We start from the raw sequence: 12,464 nt of genomic DNA, 5'->3' as shown, positions 1-12,464 counted from the left end.
CTGTCACGAAATAGTAAGCCTCCCTGCCCGTCACAATGACGTCTCATCAGAACATCTAGAACTCTACGAAAGGCCTGGGGTACTAACTGGACGCTGCTCAAATGTGATTTACTCAAAATTCAAGACCTAATTATGTGCATTAGGAAGCAGAACCTCACAGTTTGCAGAGGGCAGGCGCTCTGCGGGAGGGAAAAGTCTTCGGAGGGGTAACGGTAAGGATAAGGAGGAATTCCAGGCCAGCTCCGGAGCCGGATCCACGGAACGACTGGCCGGCTGCGGCGGCGCGGGGCGTGGTCGGGAGGGTGCGTCCGACCGCGCCTGCCTCGCCCAGCGGCGCCCCTCTGCGGCCGTTGAGCCCCTCGGTGCAGGTGCGCGCGGCACTCGCCTCGGGCCGCCGCCTTCTCCCCGCCCACGGCCGCATGCGCATGCGCAGTTAGCAGTCGCTACTGGGCGGCCGCCGGCGGGATTGCTCTAGGGAGACGCGGGGACCAAGTGGCAGCGACTCGGACATCTGAGCTGCTACTGCCGAAAACGGGCCCGCAAGACAGGTGCGTGGGCAGTAAGCCACTTTCCCGCGTCCCTTTGCCCACGGGCTGGGGTGAGGAATCCGCGTCCTGGCTTCTTCCCTCGGGGCGGGGTTTCCTGGGCCGCACCCCTTTCTCTGGCGAGCCGCCAGAAGGAACCGGTAGGGGCCGGTGAGGGGGTGGGTGTTGAGTTCGGGGATGGGGATGCAGCCAGCGAGGTTCTTGGGCGGGCTCTCCCGGCCTCGGGAGTGGGAAGGCCGTCCCGGGCGGCGGGCGCTGAGGCCACCTCCGCGTCCGTTGGGTCCTCCGGAACTGCTGTGTCCACCGCCTCGCTGGGGCTGGCGCGGGGAAGGCCAGGTGTCCCTCTCAGCCCGGCCTGTCCCCGACGGTTAAGGGGCCCCAGGGAGCCGAGTCCGTTATTGCAGCGGTTGCCATTTCAGCCCCGTTCCACGCTCGGTCCCCGGTGCGCGCTCCCGAGGGATGGAGAGGGGCCCCGGTAGCCTCTCGGCGCTGCTCCCTCTGCCCGCTACTTCTCACAGAAACGCGAACCAAACCAAAATAGGCTCAGCTTACGCCCTCCCCGCCTCTGTAAAGGCGAAGGGACCTAACCCTCACAGCGGCGTGTCCGGTGACTCCCGGCCGCTCCCTCGAGGCGCTGCCTGGAGCCCGGTGCGCGCGGATGGGGAGGGACCTAGAGGGTTGTGTTGAATCCCACGAAGCCCTAATGACTCGAGACTCATTATCGCCGAAAGCCTGTTTACAATGATCAGACACTTGAGCTGATTTTATTTATAGCATCTGCCTGAGAGACAAAGAGGATGGAATCTTAAAAAAAAAAAAAAAAAAAAAGGTCGTGAAGAACCTAGGGGCAAGACGGGAATAAAGACGCAGACCTACTAGAGAATGGACTTGAGGACACGGGGAGGGGAGGCGGAAGGGTAAGCTGGGACAAAGTGAGAGAGTGGTAGTGTATATATGGACATATATACACTACCAAATGTAAAACCGATAGCTAGTGGGAAGCAGCCGCATAGCACAGGGAGATCAGCTCGGTGCTTTGTGTCCACCTAGAGGGGTGGGAGACGGAGGGAGACGCAAGAGATATGGGGATATTTGTATATGTATAACTGATTCACTTCGTTATAAAGCAGAAACTAACACCATTGTAAAGCAATTATACTCCAATAAAATGTTTAAAAAATCACTGTAGAATTTAAAAAAAAAAAAAAAAAAAAGCAAATGACAACAAAGCTCAGAAGGGAGAAAGTAAATCGAGTGGCCATGGGAAGACCTCTCTAATTAGAAGAGAGTTATTTTATACTGAAGCTTTTTGATGCATAAAAGCCATCAAAACCCTGATCTAGCCTTCTGAATTTGCTTGCTTTAAAATTTTTACGTCACTCTAGGTCTTTTAATCACTCTCGGTAGCCCTCCTTTTGGTAATTGTTTGACTTCTTTTCAGTTTACAGTTTTGTCTTTATATCTAATTGGTTTGATCTTCCAGTCACATTTAGACCTTATCTCTAAATCCTTCGAAGATAGTCTTTATCTAGTTAATAAAGTTAATTATTGTGTGTGAATGATGTATGTTAATGGATCCGTAGAAGCTGAACAGTGCTATAAATTAACCTTATTGCTTGTTTTCAGTACCTAATAAGTTTTAGTGCTCTTAACTACAAAGCTAGAATTGCTAACTTAATGGACCTTTAGATCATCCAGATTAACCCTTAAACTTGACGAATGAAAAAAAGGTTTAGAACAGTTTGAAGCCCTTCCCTTTTTAATAACAGAACAGTAAACTTGGTGCCATGGTGCAAAGCTCAGTGTACTTTCTATTATGTTATTTTGTAGTTGAGCTCCTGAAGCTGCATGACAACTAAAACTTTAAATAGTGATTTTTTCAAACACTACTTTTGAGGCATAGTGGTGTTGGTGAGTACTCAGTCAGCCATTAAAACCGAATAGCAGAAAGGCATTTCAGTTATAAGAAATAGTATATAGAAAGCATGAATGTGTTAGTAGGTGAGTGTTAAGAGTAAGAAATGAGTCTTAAAAGGGCAGAATTTATACTGAGAACTACAGACAACTATTGAACATTTTTATAAATAGGTAGTAAAGTAAGACTTGTTCTTTTTTAGAAAATTCATGCTGGAGAGAAGGTGGCAGATAGATTGACTGGGAAGGCTGGAAGTGAAGAAGCAAAGTGGAAGTTTACAGATCCTTTTCGGAAACCGTGGATTCCCACATTAAGGCTGTGGCATGGATATAGAAAGATACATTCAAGAAATATCCAAATGCACTTAGTTACCAATGATACAGGATATTAATGAGAAAGAATAGTCTTAAGACAGTGGCAAAGCAACTTGGCTAATTTGGTTGACTGGAGGTGAAGTTAATGGGAGAAGGGAATTGAGGAGATAGAGAATGGGTTTGGGAGGAAAGACCAGCCTCAAATTAATGGAGGCTTTGGTACATCCTTGAAGATGGATAGTGATTTGAAACTAAAGAGTGGCCTCTGTGCTGTGGAGATAACATTTGGGAGTTTTTAGCTAGCTTTTATAGGTAGAAGTCAAGAGTATATGAAATGTAAGGAGAAAGCCTGGGGACAGAACCCTAACGAACAGCAACATTTACAGGAGATTAGAGAAAGAGCCCGTGAAGGTGGCAGAGCAAATGAAGAGAATCAAGAATCAGGAAGAGCATCATAGAAACGACGGGAGGAGAGGGCTTCAAGGAGGCAGTAGCAAGGTCAAGAGAGAGCAGTAGGCAATAGGAATGAAAAATGCTATTGCATTTACCAGCTGAGACGTGGTTGGTAGAACTGTTTCAAAGAAGATAGAATCAAGTACAAGAATGATAAAAGTATTAGTTTTTCATTGTTGCCATACCAAACTTAGCAGCTAAATGCAGCACAAATTTATTTTCTCACAGTTCTATAGGTCAGAAGTCTGACACAGGTCTCACCGAGCTAACATCAAGGTGTTGGCAAGGCATCATTCCTCACTAGAAGCTCTGGGGAGAGTCTGCTTCCTTACTCGTTCAGGTTGGTTGCAGAATTCAATTCCTTTTGGTTGTAGGACTGAGGTTCCTGTTTCCTTGTTGACTGTCAGCTGAGAGTTGTTTTCAGCTTCTAGAGACCACCTACATTCCTTGGCTCATGCCCCCCCTTCCTCCATCTTCAAGATCTCTATGGTGGGCGGAGTCCCTCTCACTCTTCAAATCTCTTCTGCCCTCTCTCACTGACTTCCTCTTCCACTTTTAAGGGCCCATGTGATTATGTTGGGCCCACTTGCATAATCCAGAATACTGTCCCTATTTTAGGGTCAGCTAATTAACAACCTTAATTCCACTAAAAAGCCCCCTTTACTCTGTGAGGTCACGCTTACAGGACCCAATGAATAGGGTATGGACATCTTTGGGGGGTCATTGTTGTAGCTACCATAGGAAGTTAAAAGTACTAACAGTTCATGGATACATTCTTTCTAGATGCTTTTGTTAAGGAAAGGTGACACCTAGAAACATTTACATTATCTAGCATGTGATAATTATAGTCAATAGTAAGCCTTACTGTTTATCCTTGAGTTTTGTAACTAAGAAATGCAAGTATCTTCTTAAATACCCTGAAATTTGTGTGAACACTATAAAATTTTAAAGTCTCATAGGAATGTAAGGTAATAATATGAAGTTGTTAGTTTTTATATTTTTACGTAGCCTTAAGCTGCTTTAAAATCTTTGCTGGAAAGATTTTAAAGTCCATTTAACCAGCTAACTAGATATATGTGCATAAAATATAATTTGGATACACATCAAAATATGGCTTTTAAAATATAAAGCCCACAGAAACTGGAATGGATGTCTAAAGGATGGAACATACTAACAAAATATTTAACCTTGTATTTTATAGGCCTAGAACCTCACTGCCATTTAGTGAGTTAAATTGTTAAACCTTCTAACCTTAGAGCCTTAATGAAAGGAATGTAGAGTTTGAATAGACCTAACTTTGAGTCTTGCCTTTGTTGTTTAGTAGCATTCTGTATTCTTGAGTAAGTTACTTAACCTCCCTGAGCCTTGCTTTCCTTATGTATAATGGGGTACTAATACCTTCACTGCAGAGTAGCTGTAAGGATTGGAATTAACATGTCTGAAACACAGTAAATACTTGAAACAGCACTTCCTGTTCTCCTTGTTCCATTCCTCCCTTTTCAGTTCCTTTCTCAAGTGCAGCTTCCTTTGCCCTTGGCCTAGAGGAATCAGTCCTTTGTATCCTTTACACCTCATTTTGAATGTAACTTTCTCAAGGAGGCTTTCTCTGCCCCTTCCCCTACCCTGTAAATTCAGTTCCCTAATTACCAACTCTTACAACTTCTTTACTAGTCTGTCACTTGTTACAGTTTACGTGATATACCTGGGTTATTTGTTTAATGTCTGCTTTCCATCCCAGACTGTAAGCTCTTTGCGATCAGGGGCCATGTGTGTTTTGCTAATTACTGTAAATTCAGTGTCTATCATCATGCCTGGCACATAATTGACAACCATAGGTATTTGTCAAATGAATTTGTGAATGATGAATTTTATTATCTACTGGCTAACCTCTCTTGAATTTCTGGAAACATTAGCCACCACAAAATTAATAAATCCCTGGTGCAGCTTATTCTGAAGGATGCTCGTTTCTTCTGTGAGAAAGTACCTGCATTTCGAATGGAGTCTTGTAGCTTCTTTGGAAGAAGGCTGCCTCTTTAAGATGCCACTATTACCTGCCTCTCCACCTTATTTCTGATCCTTCAAAGTGAACTTTCTATGTGCTGCATAGCCTACATAGCCAGATAATTCCAAGAATACCCTTTAATTTTGGTGAAAATTTGTCCAGTTTTATTTTTCTGATGTGGTAACCCAAAATTTTTTCATCTAATTTTTTTGTTTACTGTCTTTTCTAGTAAATTATGAATTGAGTTGTTAAAATGCAGCATGTCTACAGCAAGATTCTGAAATAACTCACAATGAGATGTTTCTTCATAGATGTAGAGTAAAAATGAAAAATATGTTTAATTCCCCCATATTAAATTAGAACATAAAACTGCAAACTTTCTAGATTATTATCTCCTTATCTATAGGAAAGCTTTAACTATGTTAAGTTTTAACAATGTTCTAAAAAACTTTAGAGGGCCATTGTTGGAAGCATTGACATACCCATTTCTCTGTCATAAAACCATAGTTAAAGACATCTATTATATAAGGATTCAGTCCATGAATTTTTCTAGGAGTTAAATTCTAAAAAAGGATTTTTTCCTCCAAGGATCTTGTAGACTTTTATAGACAGTGAAAACTCCTTCATTTTATTTCTGGCCTTCCCCTAATTGCCTGGAAACCCTTTTGCCAAATTTATTATTGCAGTGCTGCCACAACAATAAAGTCATTCTAGTTTGTTGCTTAGTAACATCTATTTCTGTCCACCCATAACCTTTTATTCTTGTCATTTATGCGTTCATTCATTCTGTGAACATATATCTTTCTCTATTTATCATGTATTAGCACTCTTTGGCTAGCACTGTGAATACAGAAGTGAGAATTCTGGCTCTCGGTGGGCTTATATTTTTGTCTGTTTTCTGCTGCAAGGTTCCTCAAGCAATTCTTCTGGAACTATGTAGAAGTAGTATAAATCCTAAATAAATAAATGTATCATTATAATGTTTATATAACCATTATTTTGAAAATGATGCTATTTGGTCCATTTTAACTTGAGTGTGTAGCTATGTTTTTAAAACCCAGTGCAGAGTTAGTTCATTCTTTCTGTAATTACTATGACCAAATACTATCCCCATATCCTGGATTTCAGCTCTGATCACTTCACTAATCTCAGACCTTCAGTAGTTTCTGAATTTTATAGGATCAGATCCAGAATCTTTGCAACACTTTGTAGGTCTTTGCCTAAATCACCAGAAAGTTGTATTTTCAACTATTATTTCTGCTGTTATGGTTTTTTCCACACTTTTTACTGTATTTCTTGAGATATTTTCATTGTTTCTAAGTCCTTCTGATTTAGGAAAAAAATACCCAGTTTTAGTTAACAGTATATATTAGATAAGATAATGCTCACATAGAAAATTTAAAAATCCCAGATGCCTAACATAATTTCTGGTTGCTGGTGTCCTGAGGAGTAGATAGCTGTGATGGTTAATTGTGTCTGTCTACCTGATGGAACCACAGGGTGCCCAGATATTTGGTCAGACATTATCTTGGGTGTGTCTGTGAGGGTGTTTTTGGATGAGATTAACATTTGAATGGTAGGCTGAGTAAAGCAGATTGCCCTCCCCTAGGTGGGTGGCCTTCGTCCAAACAGTTGGAGGCCTGAATAGAACAATAAAGCTGATATTCCAGTGAGGAAGAGGGAACTCTTCCTGCCTGACTGGCTGAGCTGGGACTTCAGTTTTTTTCCTGCCCTTGGATTTGAACTGAAACATTGGCTCTTCTTGGGTCTTGAGCCTGCTGGCTTTCAGACTGGAGCTTATAGCATTGGCTCTCCTGGCTTCCAGGCCTTTAAACTCAGACTAGCATTACATCATTGGCTTTCCTGGGTCTCATTTAACTCCATTCACCTGAGTCATGCTTAACTCCAAGAAAAATATAGTCTAGTCATGTCTCCTGACAAAAGAGAAAATAGCTTGGTGATCAGCCAGCAATCTCTCCCAAATATCTCATACTTGGCCAAAGTTACTTATATTTCAATTTGTTATTGAACCAGCCCAGAGGCAGTGCAGAGAACATACATGAGATCAAAGATATATGCAAATGGATGTGCTTCTCCAGTGCCTCCTTTCTTCTTCATGAAGGCACAAATATTTTGTGATTTCAGCAACCTGTATGGAGTGAGGAATACACAGGACGCTTAGAACCATGGGCTTGCTATCTTTTATACATTTGTAAGGAGGCAAGGAGGTGGTGTCAGCACTAAAAGTTCTGTATTATACCATATAAACAAATTCTTGCTGCACTAAAACTGTATAACTTAGGACAACCATATAGCTCAGTAAGGAATTAGAGGACTTGAACAACACTATAAAGCAATTGGACTTAATACACATACACAGAACACTTCACCTAACAATAGCGGAAAGAAAAATTAATGCCAGTCTTCCTCAAACTCTTCCAACAAGTTGAAGAGGAGGGAATACTTACAAACTCAGTCTATGAGGGCAGCATTACCCTGATAGGAAAGCCAGACAAAGACACTGTAAGAAAACTACAGACCAATATCCCTGATGAATATTGATGAAAATACATATTTTTCTTAAGTGCACATGGAATATTCTCTAGGATAGACCATATGTTAGGCCACAAAACAAGTCTTAACAAATTTTTAAAAGTTGAAATCATTCAAAGTATCTTTTCCAGTTACAGTGTAATAAAACTAGAAATCAGTAGCAGAAGGAAAGCAGGAAAATCCACAAATATGTGAAAATTAAAAAACACACTTTTAAACAACCAAATGGGTCAAAAAAGAAATCACAAGGAAATTAGAAAATATCTTGAGATAAATGAAAAAAAAATCCCACAAGAGACCAAAACTTATGGTATAGAGTGAAAGCACTGCTAAGAGGGAAATTTATGGCTGTAAACACTTACAGTAAAAAAGAAAGATCTTAAATGAACAACCTAACTTTACAACTTAAGGAACTAGAAAAACCCAAAGCTAGAAGAAGGAAGGAAATAATAAAGATTAGATAAGAGATAAATGAAATAGAGAATAGATAAACAACAGAAAATGTCAGTGAAACCAAGAGTTGGTTCTTTGAAAAGATCAATAAAATTGATAAACCTTTAACTAGATTGAATTAAAAAAAGAAGACTAAAATAATTAAAATCAGAAACGAATGAGGGGACATTACAACTGATTCTATAGATATAAAAATATTATAAGGGAATGCTATAAACAATCATATGCCAACAAAATGGATAACCTAGATGAAATGGACAAATTCCTAGAAACATACAACCTATTAAGACTAAATCATGATGTTGTAGGAAATCTGAACAGACCTGTAACTAGTAAGGGAATTGAATCAGTAATCAAAAACCTCTCAACAAATAAAAGCCCAGGAGTAGATGGCTTAACTGGTGAGTTCTACCAAACACTGAAAGAAGAATACCAACTCTCCTCAAGCTCATCCAAAGCACTGAAGAGAAGGGAACCCTTCCAAACTCATTCTGTGAGGGCAGTATTACCCTGATACCAAAACCAGACAAAGAAATGACAAGAGAACTACAAACCAATATCCCTGATGACTTGTTGCAAAAATCCTTACCAAAATATTAGCAAACAAAAATCAAAAGCACATTAAAAGATTGGGACTTCCCTGACAGTCCAGTGGTTAAGGCTCTGCGCTCCTACTGCAGAGGGCGCAAGTGTGATCCCTGGTCGGGGAAGTAAGATCCCACATGCTATGTGGTGTGGCCAAAATGTGCGTTCATTTTGAAGGAGAAGATATGGGGCTAAAGTGATATTAATGTACATTATTACTGCTATTATTATTTTATGCATTTCTATTTTACTCAAATGTTATTGATAGCAAGTCAAGAAAAACACCTTTTGCTTTGTTATATGTCATGGAAGGCTCTTAAACTTTTAGAATAATGAAGCTTTTAGGGTCGTTAACAGTTAATAAGCAATGTGTAAATGTACTCATATTTGTGCCAATAAGTGAAAATTTTAAAAACACCTACCTTACTGTTATTAAGTCAAAGTGATCCCTTTATATTTACTTTCTATCCCAGTTAACCTCTTTTTCATGACTCAAGAGAGATCAAACTCTTCTAGTTAAATTATGATTAGTATGCATCATTTTTTGTGTTGTCTTTGTAAAAATGGTGGTATTAACACACCTTTTAATATAGAATGTTCATATTATGGTAGAATAGTGTTGATTTTTTTAAACCTGCATTTTCAAAGTAAACTTTAAAGTTGTACCCAGTGGCCTTTAGAAGAAATTAAAGCTAACTGGCCCATACATTCATGTAGAGTTTTGATCTCATTAAAAAGGGTTAGTTGAGCTAACCAAATGGAAAAATGCTTTTTATAGTCTGATGCTTCTTTTTTGAAAACAGCTTAATTGATATATTTTTTGCATACCTACAAGTTGACCTGTTTAATGAGGGTAGTTCAGTGGGTTTTAACATATTTAACATATTTACAGTTATGCAACCATTACCATATTCCCATTTTAGAATATTTTCATTACCCTCAAAAGAAACCCTGTGCACATTAACCCTTTCTTCCCACTTCTTTCCTTTCCTTAGGCAATCACTTATCTATTTTCCGATTCTATGGACTTGCCTATTTAAATGGGGTCATACAATATGTGGTCTTTTTATGACTGCCTTTTTTCACTCAGCATAATGTTTTTGAGATTCATCTGTCTTGTAACACATCAGTACTCCGTTCTATTTTATTGCTAAACAATATTCCAGTGTATGAATATTCCACATTTTGTTTATCCATTCATCAGTTGATGAACATTTGGGTTGTTCACACTTTTTTGGCTATTATTAACAATTTTTTTTAAACATTTACATTCCAAGTTTTTGTTTGGACATCTGTTTTCATTTCTCTTGGGTAGATACTTAGGAGTGGAATTGCTGAATCATAAGGTAGTTCTATTTTTAACATTTTGAAAAACTGCCACACTGTTTTCCAAAGCTCATTTTGTATTCCTGCCAGCAATGTATGAGGATTCCAGTTTCTCCACAACCTCCCAAAACTTGTTATTATTATCTCTCTTTGATTATAGCCATTCTGGTGAGTGTAGAGTGCTATCTCATAAATTCAGTGTTTCTTAGGCAGACCCATATAGGACTGTAGATATGTTCTGCAGAATCTAAGAGTTCTAAGAATATACTTTTTTAAAAAAAATTTTCATGTTGATGGTAATATAACTATACTCTGGATCATCTGAATGACTGACCACCTGATAACCAAGACTGCCACACTATTTCAGTATTCATATTTACTTGTTTAAAAGTCCACTGGCACCAAGAAATAAAACTTTCATTTTTAACATGCTAATGGGAATAGAGGGGGCTGTAATTATATAAATTATGTATTTTTGCCAAGAGGCAGCCAAATAATATTGGCTTCTACTCATCTCAATTAATGCTATAAGGAACAGAGGTTTTGCAGTATTTGAATAGAGAAATGATTATACAATTGACTCATCATAGTATTATGGGGATGATAAATGCAAAAGAACTTTATTCATAGCACTCAACCTGGTTGCAATAAATCCTGTATTTGTTTGAATTTCCAGCTGTGATTTGATTTCAGTAAAATACTATCACATTCAATTGTGATAAAATTATTTTTCTTTTTTTGGTGTTTACATATAAATATATTTTGTTTTTATAATTGTAAAATTTCCACTTGTATGGTTATATACACTTCAGCAACATTATAATAAAAAAGTAACTCGAGCGAACATTTAGGAATCACGATCCTTTTTTCTTTTTTTTAGAGGGGTCCACATATTATGAGTTCATTGGTCACTGTTATCTATATCTTTAGGTTCGTGCCTTTGGCTGTTTGCTTTTAGAGGCAGGCCTTCAGCTGTAGACTCCTGTGAGATTTTGAAGTTTGTGTTATCACTTGTACAAAGCATAATTTAAGTAAGTTTGGTAATGATTTGTTTTAAAAGCCATCCGAGAAAAAAAGAGGTATTAAGGAGAAATTCTTTCTTTGTAAATATACTTACACATATTTTTCACGACTTTGTTTTGTTTTTACTGATTACTGTCAATTTCACAGAGAATCAATATGCGTTCCCAAGGCTTTTGGCTATGTTTGGGTCTTCTTTTCATCTCAGTTAATGCAGAATTTATGGATGATAGTGTTGAGATGGAAGACTTTGATGAAAATTCAGAAGAGACTGATGCTAATGAAAATGAATTCTCCTCAGAGGTAAGGTTATTGAGAAACAAGCTATAAATTATTCTTTTAGGGACTTCCCTGGCGGTCCAGTGGTTAAGACTTCACCTTCCAGTGGAGGGGGTGCGGGTTCCATCCCTGGCTGGCGGGAGCTGCTAAGATCCCACATGCCTCGCAGCCAAAAAACCAAAACATAAAACAGCAGCAATATTGTAACAAATTCAATAAGGACTTAAAAATTAGGTCCACATCAAAAAAAATCTTTAAAAAAAGTAATAAAATATTCTTTTACATGATACATAGGGGTGACTAATTTCTTAAGATTCATTTCTATTCAAATAGTCTTTAGTTTCAATATAAATAGAAAAAACATTGCCTTTTTCCAACTATTTGTTGCTGTGTTTTTAATTTGTGCATGGCTCCTAGCACAGGTTTATTACCAAATAAATATGGGGAAGATCTTTACTATCAAACTAGGAGTTCATCACTGGCTAAAGAGGACTAAATACTTCAGCTAAGGGAAAGATTTTTAGTCTTATTTCTGACACTGCCAGCCCTTTTCAGATAAGAAAAGGTAGTATAATTTTCTCCTAGAAGTAAGGAAAGTAGTGTTTCTTTATTTCTCTGAGGAAAGAAAATGCTAAATAAGATGAATTAGAAAGGGGAGTGATGATGAGGTAGGCATTTAGTAAGGCTCACAGTGTTTTTGTCTCAGCATTAAGATGTGTGTCTTGAGGTAGTGACTGATAGGAGTCTGGAAAACAGGAGTCTGGAGGTTTTTGTACACTTTGACAATCCATAAGAGCTTTCACATTGAGAATATTCATATCTAATATTGAGACAATCAGAAAATTTTTTCAGAAATATTTTTGGTGAGGAAATATCAATTATATTGTGCTAGCCACTGTTTAAAGGGCCAAGGAGGATAATATATAGTTGTTACAGACTTCCTTTTAGAGTTTTTTATTTGCAAATGCAAGTGTTATTTAGCTGCTTAAGGTGAATATTCTTTCTCCTGTTAAGTTTTA

General features: G+C 38.6%; 1 protein-coding gene across 4 annotated transcripts in view; it reads left to right on the top strand.

Moving 5' to 3' along the window:
• Positions 1-432: 432 nt before the first annotated feature.
• Positions 433-12,464, top strand: part of CLGN (calmegin) — a 42,916-nt gene continuing 30,884 nt past the window's right edge. For 2 of the 4 annotated variants that reach the window (XR_014264080.1, XM_082463391.1), the window contains exons 1-2: positions 433-548; positions 11,317-11,469. Coding sequence is in view for 1 of the 4 variants with exons in the window: in XM_082463391.1 (XP_082319517.1) it covers positions 11,326-11,469 (144 nt within the window). In the remaining 3 variants the exon portion in view is untranslated. The remainder of the gene's footprint in view (positions 549-11,316; positions 11,470-12,464) is intronic. The other 2 variants (XM_082463393.1, XM_082463392.1) reach the window with 1 other exon arrangement.

The sequence above is a fragment of the Balaenoptera physalus genome, assembly GCF_965194825.1.
Source record: "Balaenoptera physalus genome assembly, chromosome: 5".
Classification (NCBI taxonomy): Eukaryota; Metazoa; Chordata; class Mammalia; order Artiodactyla; family Balaenopteridae; genus Balaenoptera; species Balaenoptera physalus.
Note: the sequence above shows the minus strand (reverse complement) of the source record. Positions and strands in the feature narration are given on the sequence as shown.